Source organism: Anastrepha obliqua, chromosome 1 (genome assembly GCF_027943255.1).
Source record: "Anastrepha obliqua isolate idAnaObli1 chromosome 1, idAnaObli1_1.0, whole genome shotgun sequence".
Lineage (NCBI taxonomy): Eukaryota > Metazoa > Arthropoda > Insecta > Diptera > Tephritidae > Anastrepha > Anastrepha obliqua.
Window position 1 is genome coordinate 71,111,919 of NC_072892.1, and position 26,290 is coordinate 71,138,208.

A 26,290-nucleotide genomic window follows, 5' to 3' on the forward strand; every position below is an offset into this window, starting at 1 on the left:
ATAAGCAAATTATAGTTTAAAAGAGACAACACCAAGTAATAATCTTCTCAACAACTACAACTGCAACAACAGCAACGTGCAAAAATTAACCCTCGATTTATTTTCCTTTATAGTTATTTTATTTATTAATTATTTAATTTTGAATTAAATTATTTTCTTATTTAATTTTCTTTGGAGAGTTGGCGCATTAGAGCGCTACTTCTTCAACAATAACCCACTGTTCTTCTGCTCTGCTCTTCTGTTGTATATTAGGTTTTTTTCTTTTGCTGCCTTATATTTTTTCTCTACAGCACTGAATATAGTAGCAGCATTTTGAATCTCACATTTCATTTTAAACTAATATTTATTTGTTCTCTGTCTTGAAATCAATTTTGAATTTTCGTAATAGCTAATCCACTGTGTACATATATCACATTTTTGTGGGCTACAGCTAAGATTTTAATAGGAAATACGACTGGTCTTGCACTTTTGAGATGCCTAAAATTATAATTTTTTCTTTGCTTTGTTTCGTTTGTCGCCATCGTTGTAGTCATCTGCCAGAGCTGCCACCTCCATTCGCTATCAATTCCTTGTTCTCAGTAAACAGAACTTTAAAAATAAACCTACCTTCATATGAATCCCCTTTGTTTCGTAAACAAAGTGAGTTATTAAATGATTAACTAGACTCAGAGAGTGTGCCTTATTTATATACATATGTATGTAACAAGAAGAAAACTTAAAATATAAGAAAAAACCAACAACAAAAAATAAAAAATTAAAAGTTCTTCACCCTCCCACACGATTATTCCAAAAATATAGATAAAAAGCCATGTAAGTTATGGACAAAAGCTCGTGTTAAATGTAAGTAAGTAGTTCGGGTGTACAAGAGATGTTTGATCAATTGCAGTGGTTAGTAAACAGTGAATATATTATATTAACGGTTTGTTGCATTAGTATATAATCTTTGTATTGATAGCTGCTCAGCCCTGTTAAAATGTGACAGCACTGTTTTGTTTTTTTTTTTTTTTTTCTATGCTTCTTTATAAAGTTTCATTTGCACTTATTTATAAGAAAATCGTTAAACCGTAAAGGTTTAAAACACATCTTTTTTACAAATATGTATATACAGTAGGTTCTGTTTTTATGCGGCTTTTTTTTATGCGGTTTTGAAATAGTGCGGTTTTTTTTTTAAATTACAAAATGCATGTCGACCTATGGGGAATTGTACATATAAACAAGATTCTAAACCAGCTAAGCAAAAACTCATCACAGATTGCATCAGAAATGCTAACCCTACAAGTATGGAAGATATATAAAGATATAATTTTCAAAGATACAATATTTTGTTTATGCGATTTTATTTAATTATTTCAGATTCATGCGGTTTATGGAACGTATCTATAGTAATAATATGGGACTAGTGCCCTTTTTTATGCGATTATTTCAGATTTATGCGGTTTTAGCATTTGAAACGTATCTATAGTTTTACTATAGAACTAGTAGCTTTTTTTATACTGTTTTTTCTTTATGCTGTTTCTTGCGGAACGTATCTACCGCATAAAAACAGAACCTACTGTACAACACAAAATAAAACATGATATGTACGCATGTAGTCTGAGCCAAATATACCATATTCACTAAAGAATACAATACGTGTATTTACAAAACGAATGAGTTGAAATTTACAACAAAAAATAGAGTTTTGGTTAAAACACCATGCAATGGACATTGAGCCTTGGTATCTGAAAAATAAAATGTTCTATCTAATGAATGTATAATAAGCAAGCGATTTAGTATAATATTTTTTACCATTAAACAACGAATTACTTTCAAGAACTATTGTTTTCAGCGTGTCGTCTCGCCTATCGATCACTATAAAACCTAAGCCCAGCAAATTTAAACGCAAACAATTCTGAGATTTTTTCCCCCTCAGACATTGGCAGGACTAACCAAAAATATAAGATATTCGGACTTGTTCTATAATTCATTTGGATTACAGTACCTGGCAGTATAGCCCAAAACACTTCACTTTATTTCGCTTTAAAACTTACTCGTACTACAAATTATAAAAAGTATATCAAATCAACCATAGTTTAAATATATCGGCAATATCAAGTGTGTTGTCATAATAAAGATTAGTTCAGAAAAGGGCCTTAGCCGTATTTTCAGAATCATGACAAATTAATATTTATCAACTTCAAGCATCCTTTCTTTTATGTCAATTTCAAAAGTCCTCACGAAATGTCTAACATTTTTATTTCTCCCTCTTGGATTTTTCCTTCTTTGCTTTTTTGGAGTACGTCAACAGATATGTCAGATATTGCTAAACTGTAATAATTGTAAAAAAAATCGCAGCTATGCAAAAATACCCTGCTAAGTAAATTTCCATGCAAAGTTGCTTTTTAGTATTAAATATTATATACAATTTTGTCGTCCAAGGGATTAAATACACTTCGTCAAACAACAAAAAAAAGACATCATGGCATTCCAAATTGTGATGGCAAATATGTTATTTTTGCATTGCCATCGTAATTTGTTAGTGCGATGATTTCGAGTTACTTGCTCTTATGTAGTTGTGAACTGCAATATTATATATTTTTGATAGTAAATTTGTAAGGACTCTTTTTAATAGTAACGCTAATTTAAACGTTTTAAACTAATTAAATAAGTTTGAATAATAAAATTTAAGAAATGCAAGTATTATTATTATTATTATTTATTACAATAATATAAAATATTACACTAACTTAAAAGAAACAAAAGCACACTAGCTGCTTGGGCCTTCGGTGCTTGGTAATTATAAGGGTATGTTTAAGTTTTCAGGTATAGGATAAATGACAATTTTACAAGCTTTCAATTAGGCCGATTACCTTAATAAAGTTAGGTATTAGGACAGATTTAGACCCGTCTGTAAATATGTGAGTTCTATCAGCGAACTCTTCTCTGTTGACTAGTTCGCCGTAAAGTTGTTTGAGCAGTTCGAAACTAGTGTTATTTTTATAGAATTTGTGGAGGTCAGAGTTTATTGAGGTGGGGGAGAAGGTCCAGGGGGCCTGTTGACACAATTTAAGCGATGTTTTTGGGATTTGAATTCCCAAGGTATATGTACATTGATGAACTGCACTCTCATATAGCGGACTTTATCTTGTATGTTCGTTTGTGTTTGGAAGCAGTCTTCAAGGTATTAAAAATAAGTCTATTGGTGGTGGTCAAAAGCTTCGGGGTTAGCCTAAAGTTGAGAATTCTGTATCTATCAGGCATAGAGGGTAGACCAGCCTCGGAAAGTATGCACTTAGTAGATGTTGAAAAAGCGTTAAGGCTTCTACGAACTGCGGTATGGTAAGGCTTGTTTAGTAATTTTAAGTTCGAGATTGCGCAATTTCCATAAATAGGTAGTCCATAGTCTATTTTTGATACTAATAAAGCTCTAGTTATGTTAATGCGGGTGTTTTTTGTGGATATGAAGGTGCTTAGATGAGATGTATTTGATGATGTTTAGTCGGCTAGTAAGGCTATTCCTGAGGTACAGACAATGTTCTCTAAAAGTGTATTTGTTGTCGAATACAATACCAAGTATCTTCAGGGCATTAACCTGAGCTACAGGGTGGGCCATATAGCGTTTGCTTTTTGAAACCACCTATTTTTTTGAGAATGGTAACACAAATGACATGTCAAATGTGTTCATAATTTACTTAAAGGTTTGACATTTACGAAATGTGGAGCCCAAACAATCGAAAATGTGCTTAAAAATTGGGTTGATCGAATAGCCTACTGTAAAGCCAGTCGTGGCAGTCATTTGAACGATATTATTTTTAATTCATAAATGACAATGTTCAATCTTCAAAATAAAAAAAAAGTTTGAAAAAATATTGATAAGGTTTTTTTTATAGTCGATTCAAAAAGCAAATTTTACATGGCCCACCCTATATAGCATATTTGTATTTTGATGATTAATTTGTATTTGTGGACATCGTTTCTTCCTGCAGATATGTAGTGTCATGCATTTGCTGTAAGATAAAATTGTTCCTGAATGTTTGCTCCAGGAGCTAATATCGTCAAGCAGCTTTTCGAATATTGATTGTACTTTATTGATGTCTTCGACTTTTGTGTAAAAGAAAGCATCGTCAGCATATATCCGAAATCTAAACTTTTTTGTTTGGAGGCAATTTTATTTATTTCCTCGAAGGCTATAATAAAGAGTACCACTGAGAGAGGAGAGCCTTGGGGTATACCGTTTTCAAGGCGGTGCATTGAGGAAGGTACACCATTGAATTTGACTTGAAATGTACGATTCGTTAAGAGCGACTTCACCAACTGGTAAATTTTCGGGCTAATATGCCACGCTGCCAGTTGTTGAAGAACAACATGGACCCCAATGTGGTCAAAAGCCTTTTCAAAATCTGTCGACAGTAATGTTACGTGATTTATTGATGAAAGAGCATCTGCTATGTAGTGTTGCAGGGAAATAAGACCTTCCATGGTGGTGAGGTGTTTTTTAAAGGCAACTTGATTAGGACTCACAAACCCGTTTTTTGTTATGAACCACATAAGCCGTTTTGCTATCATTTTTTCAAATGTTTTGCCTAAGCAAGAGAGAAGTGATATTGGTCTGTAGTTATCGAGGTGATTTGTAGGCTTATTCGGTTTGGAAATTGGTATCACGTCGGCAGACAGCCAAGTGTGAGGGTATTTACCAATTTTGAACATGTCGTTGTAGAGTGATAGAAGAGTGCTTTTGCAGGAACTGGGAAGGTTCCGTAGCAAGGGGTAAGATATCCTGTCTCTGCCTGGGGTTTTCCCTTTTGCATGCTGGAGTGAAGTTTTTAGTTCAATATGGCTAAAATCGATTTCCAATGCAAGAGCATCGCTTGTTAGCTTTCTCGGAAGGTATGACTGTTGCAGAATTTTTCTTTTTTTATTAAGATATTCTGGAGGGAAATTAAAGTCACTTGAATATTCTGACCAAGTTTTGGCGAACATGTTAGCAATGTCCAGGGAATTGGTTATTAATCCGGATGAGAGTTCTATGGATTTGATAGGTGCTGAAGGGATACCCGTAAGAGCTTTGATAGAGGACCAAATTTTGTTTGGTTAATTTCTTTTGTGAAAGTTTCTATTGATGCTCTTTTGGCTTCTTTGACACGTTTTTTAAAAAGGGCGTTAGCTATCTTATAGGCAATTAGAGTACGGTTGGAAGGCAAAGATTTGTAGGTTTGCCAAAGGGATTGTTTACTGGTTCGAAGATTGTTAAGGTCTTGGTTCCACCATGCAGAATATTTTTTTAACTGGGAAGTATTGCTCTGAGGTATAGCTTCATTGGCTGCTGATTTAATAGCTTTAGTGAGTTTTGCTGCGAATTGATGAACGTTGGTGGAGCTACAATCAGAGACATTTTTTTCACACAAAAGTTGATATCGATTCCAGTCTGATCAGATCACTGCCATATAAGTCTTTTAGAGTATACCAATTACACCTGGGGCTTAACTGTGCATCCACTAGTGTAAGATCAATACGTGTGAATGAATTGTGTGAAGAAAAGTGCGTTGGCGACCCATTGTTCAAAATAATGAGATTTTTTGCTGAAAGTAATCGAGTAGTATTAAATAAAAATACTTCAGTTGTCAAATATCTTTAATAAAATATATAAAACTAAGGAACTTGCAGTTTACACTATTTATAAATAGGATTACCATGGATTCAATTTAAAAACTTTACAGCTCTGGCCATTGTCATGCAAATGTAAAATAATATATATTAAAAATACTTCTTTCTAATTAAGTTTTGTATCAAAAATTAAAAAAATGTATTAGACAGAGTTGCTAAATACCTTTTAAAAAATAATAAGCTAATACAGTTTTATGACAACAATAAAAAATGATTTAATGCTTATTACTCTTTCTTGGAAACAGGGTTGAAATAATTTTCAAGTTTGTAAATTTTTCAGTGTGTATATTTGAAATTAACTGAAAACTCTCTACGGTTCATGTTCAACGAAATCTCGATAATTAACTAAAAAAATAAATAAGCAGAAAGAAATTAAATAAAAAGCAAACAAAAATTTAGTGGTCCAAATTTCTTAAAAACAAAAGTTGTCTATATCTCCACAACGCAAATTATTATTCAATATTTTCTTACAAAGTGCAACTATTGGTTTCATTTACGAATAGGATGTTTCGGTTACATCAAGGACCAAACATTTTGTGGATTGCCCAGCATAGTGAATATTTGATATTACCTGCCGAGAGACGGCCGCTGGTAAAAAGGTTATTCAATCAATTCGTTGCTTACTGCTTGCTATAGGAAACGAACATAAGGCCTACTGTGGGTATGACGGATTTCTATCCAACGACCAAGTATTGTCACTTCAGCAGAATATCACAACCTTTTTAGCGATCGTTTTGTGATATTACAGAATCACATAAAAAATTGGCTGGAATTGATATTTGGCCGATTAAGTTAGGTTAGACCCACAACAACTAAGCTTGTTATAAGACGGGTATAGCCTCTACCAAATAAGTGCTCGATAAACTGACGGAAAGATTGTTCTTTTTTTCTTTCATTTAAACCCATTAGTTTTGTGTCATAATAACTCGTCCAAGTAGAAACCAAGTGTCATTTTTAAATCTATTTGGAACTTTATCAATTTAATTAGTTATTGGAATTCCAACTCAAACTGTCCTCTTTTGCGTCTCTTTTTAATTAAATTGAAGCTTCTAAAGCCTTTTGAGCCATACACATTGCAAATGTTAACCAAAACTCATATTTTTATAACCACAACCGCAATAAACAAATAATTGTGTTTGTATGTATTCAAGTTTGCGCTTTCACATTCTACAAATGTACGTTGTACAAGTCAATTTAAACAATACAGCTACGTTTATATTAAAGGTTAAAAATAAATCGGTGCCAAGTTGATATATTGTACATTTGTGTGTATGTTTATATAATTTATATTGTTGTAGCAGCTTATTTAGCCGAATAAAGAAGAAAATCTTATGACAATCCACTTTCGTTCGAGCTAATTATCGTATAACTCTGCTTTCGTACACATTGTCTCGTCTCCCGTGTTTGTTTTTGTTGATCAATTTATTAAGACACTTTTTATTTCATTTGCCACTATAAAAACTCTAAGGAAAAACTCACCTTCAACAGCTTCCTCAGAATCCTCTGTAGCTAGTTCTTCGTCTTCTTCCTCTTCTTCAACGATATCGTCGTCGTCTTCCTCCTCGTCGTCGATATCGTCGTCTTCCTCGTCGACGTCTTCCTCTTCTTCGTCTTCGTCCTCTTCGTCGACGTCACCGTCGCCGCGTATAACAACGTCACCGTCGGCTACGATCGAATCGCCCTCTAGGTCAGCCGCTTCGTTATCGTCTTCTTCCTCGTCGTCCTCGTAAATCTCAACGTTATCTTCAGAATTTTCGTCCTCTTCCTCGCTGGCGTCAATAACACCAACAGCAATAACACCACCACCGTTTACAACACTCTCGTCAACTGAATTTTTGTTCGTTGCGTTCGATGCGTTGGAGGCGTTGTTAGCGGTAGACGAACTGCCGCTTGCGGTTGTATTGGTAGTGTTGCTTTCGATTGCAGTATTTACGTCGTTCGAAAACGCAATTAACTGATGATAGTTGCGTAAACTCTTACGATATTTACAATATTTGTCAACACTGGATAAAGCACCAGTGGTCGTTGATGTTCGACTTAACGACTGTCCGGCTGAAGTGCTGGCAACAGCCGTAGCAGATGCAGCTGTACTATGGCTTTGAATTGAATTTGTTTGGGAGTGTAAATGCGTATTCGCTGATGTATTGGTAGTTGTTGACTCAATTGACACACCAGTTACTGTTGGCGTTGATTTCGTATTAAATTTGATACGACTGCCTACAACAGATAAGAAATTTCGAGTGTTGAGCTGTTGAGACGGCTGTTGTTGTCTCTTATCACCACTACCACACTCACTTTTGCGTGTTCCAGACAACGATGTTGTAGCTGTATTGGTGCTACTCTGAAGACTCTTACTTTGCCTTGAGTTTGATTTGTTATTCTTCCCCTCTGCGGTTGTGTTGAGCTTTCGATTTTGTTTTTCTTGTTTTTCTTGTTGTTGCTGTCGATGATGATGATGATGGTGGTGGTGGTGGTGGTGCTGCTGCTGTTCTCGTTGGTTGTTATCGCTGCTATTATCGGCACTGTCGTCTGCGAAAGTAGCTATTACTCGTTTGTTGAGCTCTACAGTACGACTATAACTGATTTTACGTGTTTTGCGAAAATAATTTAGTAAGTTACTTTTTGTATTGCCGCTGCTGCTGCTGCTGCCGCTGCTACTAAAACTGATGCGTTGTGCTACTGTTGCCGAGGCCGAAGTCGAAGTCGGTTCTACAGCTACTGATGCTGTCGCTGATTCACTCAAGTGGCTTCTATTAGTTTTGGGTTTGTTTAGGCTACTCCCAGTGCTAAGATCACCACTGCGACGCGTGCGTCTCTTTGACAATAGTAGTGGAAAAGAATGCCTGTTGCTTCGATTTGATGAACCGCAACCAAAATTATGTATATCTTCAGTGGAAAGTGTTTTCGAACGTGTTCGCTGTGCAACACAATCGTTTTGATTAATAAGCGTTGAGGTGGAGTTTGCTGATGTTGTTGGTCCTGATTCGACAGCTGATGGAGTTATACAGTTTTTGTTGCGCGCAGCTGTATTTGTGGGTGCTGACGTTGATGCGGTCGGAGATATGTTATTATGATAACGTCGCTTCTTAAGAGGTGAACTTGAATCTGTTAAATGATTCACAACCAGTGTTATTCGGAGAAACGAATAAAAAATATTCATGAGAATATCGACTGTATGGAAAATTTAATAATGGTATACAGGGTTTGACAATTGTGCATCTTAAAACAAATCTATCAAATAACTTATACCAAATTATAAGCTAATATCTAATATGCTTCTGATGAGCAACAAATGTAATTAAACATCGCTGTTTCACAGTGTGCCCATAAAAAGCACGACAACCCTGGCACACCTCCCGCACAAAGTCAATAATATCTATCCATCTAAAGTCTTTCACAGTGCCTTTGAGTTCAAAACAATTGTCAAACCTTAATAGACCACTTCTTACCGTTATAGTCTTTCTGCTGTTGCTGTACAGTAGATTTTGTAGCTGCAGTTGAGACGACTGCAGATGTATGTGAAGTTGAGGATCCTGATGCTGTTGTGTTTAGTGGATGATGCTGATCGTAGTGGCGTTTGCGATCACTGCGTGTGACACCAATCTGGGCTCTGGACGAAGCAACTTCAGTTATAGTACTGCTATTATTATTTAAAGCTCCCCGTTTTCCCGAATGGCTGCTACTTGTTTTATGGCCGGTTGCACTTGCAGTTGTTTTTGAACGACTTTTACTATGGCCACGTTTACTTCCACTACTTACACTTGCTGCTGATTTGCTTGACGTTGCTGATGTGTGGGATAACTGTTGCGGATGTTGCTGTTGAGATAGAGATTTTATAGAACTGATATTGCCGCCACCGAAGTCACTTCCGCCACTATTGGATATGTTTTGCTGCTGGTTATTATTTTTATTGGCGTTTTGTTGTAATTTGATTTGTTTATGCTGCTGAGGATACTCGGTTTGCTGCGGTTGCTTCTTTTTCAATTGTCTACTGCGACGGGTTGTTGTATTTGCAAGCGCTGTAGTAGCTATTGTGGTGCTGTCGTCGTGCCCCTCCGTCACTGCAGAGAGCGATTGACTGTTAACGGATTCGGCCATAGACGACACTTAACCGCTCTTTCGATCACACTAAACATGCCCTCGCAACACTTGTATCCTTTCGTGTTATAGCCAATTTAATATTTCCTTACACGATATCAAAGCAAAAATAAAATCAAATAAACCGCGTGTTATTTGAGCTTTTGTTTTGAATTTTTTTTTTCTATTATGGCTGTTGTTATGCTTTGCCTTCTTGAGCTTCACAATATGTAAAGTTTCTTAGTCAACTTTTATACGCCACAATGAAATATGTATATTGACGACGCCAATCTACCGGACAAGACTGTAGTGTATTTGCGACAGCCTACAGCTTTTGTCTAGTTTTTGACTACAAGTTCCTGTGCCACTTTTCACCTCTCCTTTTTTGGTTTGCTGCTCAGCTGCTTAGGGAATCTGGAAATCGTAAAAATTGGATTTATTATTGTAGTAAATTCAATTATTTTTGTATGAAATAAAACTGCATCAATTTTTTATACACAATAAATTTTATCAAAATTTCCATAAAAAATCAAAATAAAAAATAAAAAGACTTTATGGCAGATATTTTTGATTTAAAAAGCATTGCATGAATACGCCAATATCTGGACTAAAAAACTTAGAGGATGAACATATGTACATATATACATAAATTAAGAATGAATAGTAATTAGCAATATGTGAAAAAATATTAACATTTAAAAGTAAGTTGCCATTTCCCGATTATGAATTCTAAGGTAAATTCTATTCATTTAGATAACAGAGCCTATGCCGAAAATTCGGCTTCCCGTCGTGATTAAGTTTATCTTTAAGAAATGAAAATCACCACAGGTAGATTATTACGAATGAGATGTCATCTGCTTGCGGACACTTTTACACAGGAAAACACGTCATCTTAATATGCATAATAACTCGTAGATAGTTAAAAGATTTTTAGAGGTTAGCGCAATTTGAGGCGTTAATTTAAGGCAGACCACATTTTTATTTTTGAATAGTACTCATGAGATCGTCTTGTCTAGATTTGAATGTTTTTTTCCTCGAGTCTAGCCACATTCTTGAAATAATGACGTCTAAGTCGTTTGACGCATTGAGTAAGTAATAATATAATACTTACTCCACGTCTGCAGTTAATTTCGCTATCGCCATTTCCTATTTGGAGTATAAATGTATCAACCACGAGAAAACCACCTCATAGATTTTTTTAAACTACCTATTACATATATGTATATAATACATACATATGTACGTACATCAATACCGAGGAACAAAGGAGCGAACTCGGAACACGACGTATACATTTGCAATTATATTGTAGCAGATATGCGCAGATAAGAGCCAACAAAAACTCAACGAGAAGTCAAAGTTAGAAAATCAAGACAACCACGCTGCGTGGGCCACGCAATAAAAGCACACTTACTGGTCCCATAAACTCCAATGCAGTTTTCAAAAACAATATAAGATAGGACGTCCAAGAAGATAAAGAGTGAACATTCAAAGAACATTCATAAAAGAAATGATGATATACGAAGTTGCAGAATGTAAGCAATCAATGAAGTAGAATTACGCACTTTTGATATCAAACGAGAATGATTTCAGCTGCTTATTGACAGCTGAGCTGTTACAAAGGTGGATAGAAATTGGCAGAGTACAATTAAAAAATTATGAAGTAAATAGGGTTGATCGTATGGATGGACTGTGAGATGTTTGTTGCTAAGGATTGAAACTTATAAAAAACAGGGTTACAAGGACCATTAAAAGAAATTGTAAAAGCCTGAATTTAGGATCAATAATAAAAGGCACGCAGTCTAGAAACAGCAATTTTTTCTCATCCACAGAATATAATCACGTATACAGCGTGAAGGAATGAAATTGAACTGACAGTTAAAATATCTCATAAAGTACAGAAAAGAGACAAAACCCCTTAGAACAAAAAAAAACATCAAGAATGCACGTTCCGTAAGCAGTAACCTCCTTAATGTGTACATAGGTATATACCATGTACATACCCGATTATTTTGATAGCATACAAAGATGAGAGAATTAATTAAGTGAGCCAGAACGCTTTGAGTGCAATAGTAAATGAGTGATTGAGCAAGTTTTTATCAGTACACCCCGTGGTCGAGCGGTTTCGTACTCTTCCGAGTATCTGCAGCTGGTTGGGTACATATATATGACTATTAGTGACGGAGGATTTACACTGGCCACAAACAAAAAAAAAACGAATAACAAGAGAAAAAAAGCAACGTAACACAAACAAACAAACAAACACAAAAACTCGCTACACACCCATACAATGTACTGCGAGAACAGCTGTTTCGAGTTTGTTTATATTTTGTTTTTCCATTTCTGCTTTGCTTATCGCTTTCGTGGCAAATGACAAAACGACGGAACGAACGAGTTTAGCACTAAAACAACAACAAATACGGATAATGCAAACAGTAATTTATCTATGAAGCTAAGTAAGCATGTATATATATGTATTCGCTCTTTTTGTTAAGAGATTTGTAGAAATTGAAGCGCAAATTAGTATACCTTATATACAGAAATATTTATATAAATATACATATGTATATACCTATATATATATATATATATATATATATAATTATATATACCTATATAAATATAATATATATAAATATAAATATATATATGTATATGTGTGTATACGTATGCATATAAACATTTTTTATTGCATATAACACCATTTGCTCGTTATTGAGACGTTTAACACTCAAAAATTGCATGACGTCAACGAATTATTGTATTATTATAAAAAAAAATAAAATAAAAAGGGGCACACAATCAAGGTAAGAATAAACATATTTAAACATGTAGTAGCTAAAAATCAAAAGTAACAAAGGTACATACATAAGTGTGTGATTTTCCTTTTTGATTATGCAGCAAAACAAGTTTGACGCGTCATCCGAGCAAACTGGTAGATCGGGTGTATTGTATGTAGCAAGTTCAAACATGGCAAGTATGCCCTTTTGCTCACGAGCCGTAGCGTTTGGCGTTACCTCCAGACAAGTTGTTAGACGGGTTGGCAGGCACTCAGCTTAACAGCCAAGTAACTCTGAAGCTCTGACAAGGGTCGTAAGTCGGTTCGTCTGTCCACACTAGTCGCTTAATGTTTGCCTACTTACAAACCCAACTATGTATGCTCTTATTTACCTCTGAGCAAGACAAAAAAGCACAAGCAAAAGCAGCCAGAGCGCAGCACTTGTGCTCTGCCGAGAAGACAAGTTGCTATCTACAATATAGAGTGCGCTACACTCAGTCATCGTTATTGGTATACACATACATCTAAGTATGTAGTACACACATTGATGATCACGAATTAAGTACTCTATGCTAGGTAACATTCTCTCTTCTTTTTATCAAACTAAATGGATACTAAATAGAGTAGGGGCAAAAACCGCTATAATCGTCTGATATAATCGTCTGATATATTCGTCTCTTCCTCACAACTTTCCTCTCAAAAAGTGCGAGTGAAAGCTGGGCACGTATTTAGCGCGAATAAGAGTATCATATATTAATTGAAATAACAGCAAATTACAAGAAAAAACTTAAATATAGTTGGATATCCCTTAATTTTAATGACATCATCACATCACCGAGGCAAACTCTTCACCAGTTCTACACATCGTTCCTGGAGTATTGCGTCCCAGACGTTTTGAATTTTTGTTATTCAAATTGCAGGATTTTACTGCTTTAATGTACTGTTCAATATCACATCAAAGTTTCTCAATGGGATTGATATCCGGTGATTGAGCAGGCCACTTTATAACATCAATATTATGTTCTTCCAAGTAACACTTCGCCAAGCGTGAAGTGGGTTTGGATCATGATAAGGCATGAAACGCCAAAGGCCAAATTTTCGACCACATATGGTATCATTATGACTGTTATGATGGGTTTTTAAAGGTGTTGGTCTATATGGATGTCTATTTTAGGAATTGAAAAGATGTCAATACCATAGCATTAGCTGAAGTGACAGTCATTTGGCCGGATATAAATCCTGGTCGTTCCGGTTAAGTAAAACCGACTGTCGTGGGAACGCATATCAACTATATTTGAATGGTTTTTCGTGCTCTAAGTGTTACTTCACATTTTTTACGTTACCATATTTCTGCATATGAATTTGTTTAGAACAACGCTGATGCTTTACTTTTTGTTTTTATTCACAACTAATAGAAATAATCTAATGTTAAAAATTACCAAAGAATTTTAATCAGCTAAATTATAGGACATGAAAAGATGTTATCTTCGTGCAGTGAATGAACAAACGGTCCTTCAATACAAGCGTTTGCATACTTTATTAAAATCATAGTGAGACGGAAATTGGAATAATATCCCACTCATTATTTTCAATCCTAATTTGTTCGGAGGTTTGACTATTACACTTAGGCATAGTTCCCCACCAGGAAGATGAATACTTTTGTTAAAAATATTGTCTAAAATAAAATTCGTTAGATAAAAAGCGCTTTGCTCGTTTAATTTGTTGTTGCTTCTTTCATACAAGTGTTTCGCTAAGCAAGCAGAATCGACCCATATATGTATGGGGAATGTTTATGCTGCTATAACAGCAACAACAACCATTTCAAAGAAGCAGAGAGGGAAGTTGCTGCTGCATTCGCATTTCCCACAAACTTGGGGAGATTCTGCGAAAGTGACACTCCTTGGCCAGATTTAAATACGGGTCGTTCCAGTAACTCAAAACCGCCTATCAGGGCACGAGAGAAGTGGCGGCTTTATGTATATCAAATTTTCTAACAAAATTGATTTGAGAAAACTTGCACATACAATAAATATTTATTTCGATTATATATGTACTTACATATGTGCCTACATATAATAAATGTAGTGACAAAACACAACAAGGAAAGAGCGCCAAATTATATTCTCAAAGCAATTTTATTATATTTATATATCAATAGAAAAATTACCGTATCATCATGCGACCCCGCTTTCAATGCTCGATCATTAATGCCGTCTTGTTGTATTTTCTTTTTGCTTTATTTTTTATATTTACTTTCGTACGTTCGAGTGCAAAACTGCTGACTGCCGCAAACAGTTGGCAAGAAAATGAGTTCAAGGCCGTTAAAATGAAACATGTACGCGATTTCTCAACGCAAAGCATGAATAATGAAAATATGTATGTACATACATACATACATGCCTATTTTTATGTATGTTTATATACGTACCTATATGCAATATGTATGGCAGGAAAGAACACCACAAAATGCCACGATTTAACAAAACTTGTAGCAACAAAAACAGAACACACGTGAATATTAGAAAATTTTCTCAACTCATGAGAAGTCAATTTTATTTAACGATTTACTAATAAACGACAATCAATTGCAAATATTTTCAAAACCTCTAAGTGCACACACACACCAACAACAACTACAATTACGTCAGTTTCATCGATTGTGTAGTTATTCAGCAATTAAGTGCCAAAAAGGAAGAAAAAACAATAAGCATAACATAGCAAACTGGAAAAGGAAGCTGACTGAATATTTTGTGGGTACAATGCATGTCAGTACACAAATGAAAAATCAATTGAAGTGCTACAGTGTGTATATTTATTAGAAGATTAGCATTTTGAAAGTTTTGTACTAGCTAATACCATACATGTATTGCTACGCTTCATATAGTAAGTAAACATTTGAATTTTTAGTTTGTTGAAAACTTAAAACCAAAATTTTTATCAATTCATATTATAAATTTTATTATTCGATGTGTTTAAAGTTAAGTGTGAACCGATTGAGCGTAGGTGGGTGTCACATGTGCAGAGAAAATACTGAAAAGCTCAAGTTTAGAACAACTAAAAGTGCGCAATGAATTAAAATTTTCAAATTTATATTAAAATAGGTGGCAATTTAAAAGTTTCTGAATTAATATTAAATTAGCTGAAATAAAATAAGTTGTTTTTTAAATATTTTTCGGACAGCGAATTTAATACTTAAAATTAAAGAAAATAAATAAAAATAAGAGTGGCAGCCCTATTCGATAATATTCCTACAATAAAGTGTAATAAAGGTACTTAACCTCTCGTTTAGTACTCATATTGCAATATATATTTTACATAACTTTAATCAATTTTGGTTTAAGATTTGTGCAAACCTTATTCACAAATATTTTACTTATACATATACATACTTATTTGAATTACAGCTTGTGATTAAATCAAATTAATTTTTGATTGTAAATAGAAAAGCTGAGAATATTAAACGATTCGTATACATAGTCAAATCGAACCTGATGGTCAATTTTTACATTATTTACTTAAAATTTAAAATTTTTCCTGCAAAACAGAAGGAAACTGTAATTTTTTAATTATTAATTCATTTATCCATAGATCACTAAACTTAAATTTTTTATTTTATTTAATATTTTTGTTTTATTTATATATTTGTTTTATTTCAAACAAACGAGGGTAAATTAAGAGAAGTATTATATTATTTCTATTTAACTACATACATACATACAGTGGCACAGTAAAGTCTACAAACCCCATTGAAAAGCGAGGTTTGGAGATTTCTGTGAACATTGTAGCATTAGAACATATTCCAAACAAATCCAATCTAACAACAAACAATAAATTTTAACAAAAAAATTTTAATCCAAAAATATTTATTGACAAAAACAAATAAAATTCATTTTCCAAACACAGAAAAGTCTGCATACTTTGTAAAAAGAATGTGTTTCACTTAAAAGGAAATAAAAAGACAACAGAATTAATACTTGGTGGGTCCGCCACGACTTTCTAGAACAGCATTTAATCTATTTTGCATGGAATTTACCAATACTTTTGTGTAATTATTCGAAATTAAATTCAACTCTTCAAGTAAAGCATTTTTGAGGTCCTGTTTATTTTTAATTGTCCTTTTCCTAATGCGACGATCCAATTCATCCCATAAATTCTCTATGGGGTTCAAATGAAGTTGATGGGCACATTATATAGTAGCCATTCTTTGACAACACCAGCGGTATGTTTTGGGTCGTTACCTTGCTGAAAGTACCAACCCGCCGTAAGACCCAGTTTACTCGCGGATTGCTTCAAATTATCTTTGAGAATGTCCAAATACACCATGCGATCCATATTAATATCATTAAATGTTAAATTACCTACCCCAGCCGCTAACATGCAGCCCCAAACCATTATGGAGCCACCACCGTGCTTCACCGTAGGAAGCAAGTTTTTGGGCAATAATGCTTCATTATTTCGACGCCATACTTTTTGTTGGCCATTATAGCCAAACAAGTTGAACTTGCTTTCGTCACTAAATAAAACATTAGCCCAAAAATCTTCGTATACATCAATATATTTCTTAGCAAATTCGACTCGTTTCTCCATATTTATTTTGCTGATGAATGGCTTCTTTCGAGGCACACGGTTGTGGATTCCATTGCTTCTCAATAAATGTCTCACCGTTTCTGGATGCACTGAAGCAATATCCTGATTTTTCAGGGTTTTTGCAATTTCTATTGCTGTTATTCTTGGATTTTCTTGCACGTCTAACAATATTTTTCGCTTAGCACGAGGAGTCAGTTTAGGTGGGCGACCACTTCTTGGTTTGTTTTCTACACTATTAGTGTGATTATATTTCCTAATAATTGTTTGAATGCTTGATTTTGGATGTCCGACCAGTTCTCCAATCTCTCTTAAAGATTTTTTTTCCTTATACAATTTCACAATTAGCTCACATACTTTAACACAGATTTCTAATATCGGAGAACTAAACTTCTTTCTAACTAACGGTATCTAGTAAATACGCCTGAAGTGATTGGTAGCACTGTTTGAGTACAGAACTGCATTTTGTGTACTCCACTACAAAGCCGTATGCAGACTTTTCTGTGTTTGGAAAATGAATTTTATTTGTTTTTGTCAATAAATATTTTTGGATTAAAATTTTTTTGTTAAAATTTATTGTTTGTTGTTAGATTGGATTTGTTTGGAATATATTCTAATGCTACAATGTTCACAGAAATCTCCAAACCTCGCTTTTCAATGGGGTATGTAGACTTTACTGTGCCACTGTATATATTTATGAAAGTTCTGTTAGTGTCGATTTACATACGGAAACATCTGTCCGGTCACACGGACAAAATTATTTCCAGCAGCATTCTTTCTTTTGGCGTTTACTTATTTAGCATATTTTGGTTGATCGAACATACGAGATCTGTTCAAAAAATATGATGAGTTTTCAAATTTCGAAGGCTACGTACATTCGACTTTCGATTATTATTATTTTTTATGTGGGTACACTCGTCTTGAAGATATGTTCACGGTTGTAGAAATATAGTATGTTTAGTTTGTTTGTGAGAGGCATAAATAAGACAAATGTTTTGCGTGTTCGGCGATTTTCGGCTATCGAAATGAATAATTTGTTGCTTTTTTATTTACATATATATGTATGTAAATTTTTGTACTTGAATAAAAAAAATTTAATTAAAAATACTTATATAAAGGGTTTTTCAATAAGGGCGGGTAGATGTTGAAATGGAATAAAATGGCGTTTGCTGTGTGGCACGTAGCGCCGTCCTGCTGGAACCACATGTCGTCTAGGTCCATATGGTTCAATATGGGCCATAAGAAATTGGAAGGGCCACGACGTCTACCGAAAAATGGGCGCAATGCGCGCAACGTTTGCGTTAATGAACACTCATTTTGGTAATAAAGTTTTATCATTTGAACGTGCTGTTCAATCGTGTAACTTGCCATGATGATTTGGCATAAACAACTGAATAATAAACAAAAGATTTGACAGATGTCACCAAAACAAAATGGCTGCCACAGGGCGCCAAAATCGACCCGCGCCAATTGAAAAACCCTTTATTTATTTATTTATTTAACAAACGCCAATCGGCAATATACATACAAATAAAAAGAGGGTACAGAAACAGAACATATAGAGGGCTGATATGTAATACAATGATAAAGAAAATGGGCCGGACGGTTCTTGAGAAAAAATCTATAGGATGATATTTTTGGCATTTCGCAGAAAAGTATCGTAGGTTCCACCATAGAAGTCGAGAACACCATGAAGTGAGTTGACACTGATGGCTATTCTATTGCACGGGCCGTGATAGACGTAGCTTTTGTAAGTAGCGACTGTTTTCAGTAGACGGCTATTCCTAAGTGTGAGACCAGCCGGGGCAGGCTCGAAGGAGCTGCGTACTTCCGGGGCATCAATAATACCATTTACCACTTTATAGAAGAATGCCAGATCAGTTATGCGACGGCGAGCCCGCAGACTGTTGATGTTGTACCGAATGTAGATATCTTCTGTAGCTGAAGCGGTTGATGATGAATGTCGGAAGGCTAAGGTCTTGCAGAGCTTACGCTGCACTCTTTCAAGTCTAGTAACGCCTGCTTCAGTGTATGGAGACCAGATTATGGATCCGTACTCCAGTATTGGAAGAACTTGAGTTTTGAAAAGACGAATCAGGGAGTAGGGATTCTTGAAGTCCTTGCTATTCCTAGTTATAAAACCGAGTATCTTGAAAGCTCTCTGAGTTATTCCGTCTATATGCTTGTGGAAAGTTAGTTTTGTGTCAATCGTGACACCGAGGTCTTTGATGTCATCCACCTCCCTTATTTTATCACCATTGAGTGTGTACACTGCAGGTAAGGGAGTGCGCGATCTCGAGAAGCACATCACAGCACACTTTTTAAAGTTGAGATCCAGTTTGTTCCTTGCACACCAGCCAGAGAGATTATCGACGTCCTGTTGTAGTAGATGACTATCCAGCACACTAGTGATTGATCGATAAACTTTAAGATCGTCTGCAAAAAGTAGGTATTCCGAGTTGAAGTCGTTACCAATGTCATATGTCAATTCTATTAATTTATTGTCACAAACTTAAATTCTTGTTGTAAGTGCAGACAATTTTTTTTAAATATTACGATTAGTATAAACGACAATGTGCAAAATTGACAAGCGCAAATTATTGGCAACAATCCTACAACAAACACCTAAAACTGAGAAACGTAAATTGAGGGTTTTTTATATTTTTTACTGCACCTGGGAATAGAGGCGTATTAAAATTTAAGATATTCGATTTATTTAGTTTACCTAATTTGGTAGTTTGGAACATATTCAACGAAGTTGATATTACAAGAAAAAATCGCAAAAACAAAAATACAATGGGAAATATTTATAATACTATATAAATCAATTGTTAATTTGTGTTTCACATATTCGGAATATAAACTTTTTATGCTATTTCCAGTATTATGTATACATTATTTTATCATATCGTTTCCACGACAGTCGGTTCTACGTTACCGAAACGACCCGGATTTATATCCGGCCAAGGACTGTCACGCCAGCAGCATTCTCGGTATGTAAATATGGGGAATGTTTATGATGCTACAACAACAACAGGTTGGGTCCAGAGGGAGAGGGGTGTTAGATGAGTGGGTTTGATGGGGCATGTGAAAAGGTGAGCAGTGTCATGCGGGGTTCCTTCACATGCCGGGCATATGTTTAGTATGTCGGGGTCAATTCTGGATAAGTAAGAGTTTAACCTGCTACAGTATCCAGAACGTGGCAATGATCACCATAGTATTCATATTCATATCGGATATACATATGTATGGTTTTGTTGGATGTAAGTTCTCAGGCATACTTTCTTTTTGTAGTCTTTGCAGCCTTGGTCGTCCTGATATGACATGTATTTCCACAATTCACGTTCTCGTTAGTCTTAATAACAAATATATTCCTACTTTGAATTATTTTTGAAAACGCCCAAATATAAAAATTTAAATGCTCAATTTTATAATGAAATAATTGCAATGTAAGTTTCTTTCTTCCTAATTCTTCTTCACAACTCATTCCTCTAACTTCGACACATTAGCTTGACGAAGTTCAAAATATGAGAACGGGAAAGGAGTAAGCATCAAAAACTCATAAACCACTCATTACGACGTCTGTTCTTTTTAATAGCAATAAACCAAAGACAAACTTTTCTCCGGGTGCTTTTCACTCCGCCGCATGAGTACTTACACTTTGATAGCTTTGTAAATAAACAAGCTCATCGGTATTCGAGCAAAGTTACCCTCATATCAAGCAGTAGATAAAAAGCCAGCCTAACCTAAAAATAAGCGAAATGAGTTGCGATGCTAAGCCAACTTCCAATACCGCATCGAGTGCATGCCACTCGCTTGATAACTGCGAAACCCCCTTAAATATAAAGCGTACATAGGTGAAACATTTATATGTATAAATAAATATATCTTGATATGTGCTAAACATTTACAAATATGCTATGTACTAAAATATACATACAACAATAATGTGGTCTATCCACAATACTGTATAGATATACAAGAGAACTCAGCAAATGAAATAAATAGACAGATATAGGACTGATAGACATACGAGTGTATGGCTTTGAGTGGCGTATGATACCATGAAGGAGTGCACAATAAAAATGTACAGAAGAGGAAATAAATAAGCAATGCATTGAAACCACGAAAACTACAAGGCACCGTGAAATGCAAGATAGTGTGCGCGATACGGAATTAAAATGCCTACATACATACTTTTACATACATGTGACTAAAAATACACAAAGGTATTTAATAAAGTTTTATTTTTGATTCAAAAATTCGTATGAGATTGTTCATGTGTTTACTATGTACATAGCATGTACATTCGTGCGTAAGCTAATTCCGAAATGTTATTTAGAATAGTCGACTGAACCGATGAAAACATAACTAGAATGTTATTTCTCGAGTTTTCCAATTTCTGCGTTTTTTTTTTCAAAAATTTCAGCTAAATCTCAGCTGCTTTAAGACCTATTGTGAAGCCCAAGGTAGATGGAGAAATACTTAAATTTACAACTATAATACTTAATAAGTATTTCGCAAGATACCAAGTGAATATCGGAGGTAGCATAAGTATTCGCGCATTTCTTATATTCTAACATACAAGGGTATATACATATATTATGTTCAAATACGGTCAGCATCAAGGAATCGAGATAGACTGACTCATCTTTAGGGGCGTCGATGTAAAGCGAAAATTTAACGGGAAAGTATTCTGGAGGTTGCTTTGAAGATTTCGCTGGCAGACCATGGACGTTTCAACAGGACTCGGCACCGTCTCACAAAACTCGAGTGAACCAAGAATGGGTAAAAAACAACGTTCCGAACTTCATAACGTCCACACACAACGGCTCTCAAATTCACCAGACGCGAATCCGAGAGATTATTTTCTTTGGGTCATTTCGGAGAGCAAGGTGCGAACTAAAAGATTCACCAGTCTCGAGGCGCTGAAAAAAGCTATTGTTTCCGAGTGGGCCAAAATACCTGCTGTTGTTGTTGTTGTAGCAGTATCTTCGCCCTGTCAGTGTAGTGTAATCACCGGTCGTCTTCGTCTAGCTCATCTAACGGTAGACCCAAGAAACTAGCTGTTTCGACGGGTTGGGTCCAGAGGGAGAGAGGTGTTAGATGAGTGGGTTTGATAGGTCACATGCTAGACATATGTTTAGTATGTCGGGGTCGATTCTGGATAAGTAGGAGTTTAACCTGCTACAGTATCCAGAACGTAATTGTCTGGCCTGTCTGTACACTGTCTGATCCTGGAGTGGTCTGTCTGTTTCGTCTTGGATCTCGTCCACGTAGTTGAGGAAGTGTCTCCTGATGTGCCTGGGAGGTGGCTCAGGCTCAAGCAGGTGTCTGCAAGGGCCTACGGTGACACACTAGCAGAAACTGCTTGCCGAGCATTTTATTGTTCCTTTACAGGAAGCATGTAAGCTTCGTCATGCAGGTGTTGAATCGGGGACATCAGGAGACATCCTGTCGCGGTCCTAATAGCAGTATTTTGGCAGGTCTGGAGCTTCGTCCACTGCGTATCACTGGTTCCGGGCGACCAAACAGGCGCAGCATAGTTAAGAACCGGTCGGCCTATTGCTTTGAAAGTCGACGGCGAGCGACTTGAGGACCTTGTTGCGATTCTGTACTCTCGTTGCAATAGCGGTTGTGTGCGCTGAGAAGGAGAGCAAGCTGTCAAAGGTGACTCCCAATATTCTGGGGTTGTTTACCGTCGGTACTGGGGTATCATGAAAGGACACCACCCTGCGGTACTCCCTGCTTTATTTTTCTCTGTTTTGAAGTTGGGTAGTTCGCGGTCCACCTCTTCAGCCCTGGCGGGAGTGTCGTCTGTAAAGTGTCATCTAGTAGCGTGGCGTGGCTGACTGTATCGAAAGCCTTTTGTAGGTCCAACGCTACTAAGACAGTCCTCTCGCAGGGGCGGTTTTGGATTAGTCCACGGTTTAACTGGGTGTTTATGATGGTGAGTGCCGTGGTGGTGCTGTGCACTCTTCGGAAACCATGCTGGTGTGAGGCTGGAGTCAGGTGTTCTGAGAGGAGTGGGAGTAGAAGAGCTTCAAGCGTCTTCACTACTGGGGAAAGGACAGTTATCGGACGATAAGACTCCCCTTGGTTGGCGGGTTTCCCAGGCTTCAGTAATGGGACCACTCTCCCTAATTTCCACTTATCAGGAATGATGAGAGTGGCCATAGAGAGGTTGAAGACCTTGGTGAGGAATTCTACTCCCAATGGGCCCAGCTTTTTCAACATCAGCATGTTTAGTCCGTCACGGCCAATGGCTTTAGATGGTTTCATGTGTTTGATGGCCCCCTGAACCTCGTCGCTGGTGAAAGCAAGTGGTGCACTGTTGTATGGCAGTTTGTGCAGCCGTCTGGTGGCACAACGTTTGGATCTGTCGACCGGAGGATGCAGTATAAATTTCCGGCTAAAGTAGCTCGCGCATCTTTTCGGATCCGACGAAGTACGATCGTTGAAAGCGATATCCACCTTGTCATTGTGCTTCGTCGGGTTCGACAGGGACCTTACGGTGGACCAGAGCTTGCTCACACCAGAGGTGAAGTTACAGGACTTCAGATGCTCTACCCATTTGGTCCGCTTGCGTTGGGTTACCAGTTGCCGGATCTCTGAATTGAGGTCCGACCACGCTCGTTCGCCAGAACAGCTGCTTCAGCTGGGAAATTGGGACGTAAGTCCCGGATCCGTCCAGCGGCGGCTGTGATCGCCTTGCGGAATGCGCGTTCGCCTGCGCGCACATCGGTGGAGTGGGTAGGGCTGCGAAGATGTCCTCAGTAAATTCCGCGAATCTGGTCCAATCAGCTTTGTTAAAGTTGATGTATGACCGGTGATCCGCGGAAACAAAGTCGGCAGGTTTCTCGATCGAGATGATAATGCAAAATACCTGCTAGTCACATTCGGGCACATTGCGATTCGTTTCTGAACCGTCTCAAGGCCATAGTCAAGGCAAATACATTTGTGCTATTTATCTGTCCATGGCTGTATGTGTAACGCGCGCTTTTTAAATGAACAATGCCCGATATTTTTTTGACAGAATGTAAGCCCGTTATAGATATGAAATTAAAATATTTTTTGGATAAAGTTAGTTTTATTTAATCATGTAAATATTAAAAAAGAATTTTAATTTTTATTTAAAATGGTCACAATTTGCTTTGACACAAGCCTTCAAATGATTATGGCATTCAGCTATTGGAGCATGCACGGTTTCCATGAATATTGACGTCGCTGCTGGAACCAATGATTGCTTGAGGCTCTACATATTTCTGTGAGGTCTTCGACATGCCATGTTCTCCAATCCCCCACCAAACCATTACGGTAGCTGGATGGTAGTCACACTGAACCCTTGCAACAACATTTTTTGCGGATTTAGAAGTTTTACTATAGATTTTGTCGTTTTTCTTGTTAAAAACTTGTTTAACAGTAAACATTTTCTCATCTGTAAAAATAATTTTTTCATGAGCAGCCAACGTGCTAGTTGAGTTAGGGTTATATTGTAGATATCTCCATTAAAAAATAATAATAATATTTTCATGGCTGTTGACCGCGTACCGCCAAAGAAGCCTCCTGCATCTGTGAAGTATAATTTTCTTTAAGCGTGTTGTCAACAGATAACCAGTTGAGCGACGAAAGGCTTTCATGTGACATGTGATTTCACATGATTTTCTGCTTTCTAAGGGGATTTCTGCGAATTCTTTCTCTAACGGTTTTTATGGTTACACTGGTTCGAGCCACGCGAGGACGATTACTTCTTTTTTTAGGCTGTCACCTCAAAAAAAAAAAAGTTTTTTCAGCAATTCGTAAATCTCAGTTGCACTTTTACCACACTTACGTAATGCAATCACTGCAAAGCGATTTTCCTTAGCTCCCAACTCTATTGTTCACAAACGAAATTTGCCATGAAACTGAGTATAATTTAGGAGTAGACAATGCATACGAACAAAAACAAAAATAACTGAATTTCTTTCTTTCACGGAATTTGTGGCAAGACTAAGTACTGATGACCTTAGGATTTAAGGGTCAGCCAGATCAATGGATTTGCACTTAAAAACAAAATGGTTTAACGAGGAAAATTGTCCGACTGTCCGTGAGACCGACCGCTACTTCTACCTGCTGTACCGTATTTTGTTTCTTTGTAATCAAGTTTTTTTTCTACTTTGATTTCTATAACTACAGCCATAGACAGCAGGCCAAAATACCTATATCTTTAAATTTACATGGCAGCTAGTTCTACGTACGGGATGACTCGTATTTTTCCTCGACCAAGGGCTGCCGCCTCAGTAAATAGCTCTAAAGTACTGTCACTCCAGCAGCATTCCTCAAAATAAACATTTATTTCCGTCCGTCCATCACGGAAGTGCAAATTTCAATATAAATAGATTGCGAACACTTTTTTTTATATTAATTCACATTTTAGTGATTTTGCACACGATTGTAATTACGTTACATGGTGAAAAAGGGAAAATTTTCTACTAAATATAAAATCGATGTTCAAGTAATACAGCTGCGCACCCCAAAGCAAAGAAAAATTAAATAAAATAGAAAACGATGTCTGGCGCTCTGTTGCTGGTAATGTCGAACGAAAACACTGACAACAGCAACACACACAGCAAGCAATAAAAACGAAAATGTAGTCTTGTTGAGGGAGGAGAGGAGAGACGAGCGACTGGCTCGGCACAACAAAATGTCGTGTTTATGTTATGTACAACAACAATAGTCACATTGTAGCAACAGTAAATATATAACACAAATATGTACAATATATATGCACATATTTAGCTAGATGTGTGTATATGTACGCACATGCACACATACACATTTTCAATTATTTACTTATCTCACCTCATAACGTCTGCCTTCCAACCAACTTATAGTCAATACACAGAACAGTACAGTTTAATATTGTTGCAACGTTATTTTTCCTTCAATATATATTTTATATACATACCTGTGGTCAAATCAATATCTGCCTAAGTCAACTTACGAAATAATTGAATTACATATGTATATGTATATGCGCTATCGCTATCGCCCACTAACAACACTATACATTTGAGAAATCCCTACCTTTGAAACATTTAAAAAACGTTATTAATAAAAACATACAAGCTCGACGCATTCGCATTTGTAATATATAATATATGTATACATACATATAGTATATTATATACATATATAAAGTGATTTTTCTCAAAAGTATATTTTTCG

At 36.2% G+C, this 26,290-nt stretch overlaps 1 protein-coding gene across 2 annotated transcripts in view; it reads right to left on the bottom strand.

Moving 5' to 3' along the window:
- LOC129236022 (uncharacterized) overlaps positions 1-26,290 on the bottom strand; it is a 45,336-nt gene that overhangs the window by 18,384 nt on the left and 662 nt on the right. For both annotated transcript variants that reach the window (XM_054870187.1, XM_054870186.1), the window contains exons 2-3: positions 9,093-10,134; positions 7,123-8,748 (exon numbers count right to left, since the gene is read on the bottom strand). In XM_054870187.1, coding sequence (XP_054726162.1) covers positions 7,123-8,748; positions 9,093-9,741 — 2,275 coding nt within the window. In that variant the 5' untranslated portion in view covers positions 9,742-10,134. The remainder of the gene's footprint in view (positions 1-7,122; positions 8,749-9,092; positions 10,135-26,290) is intronic.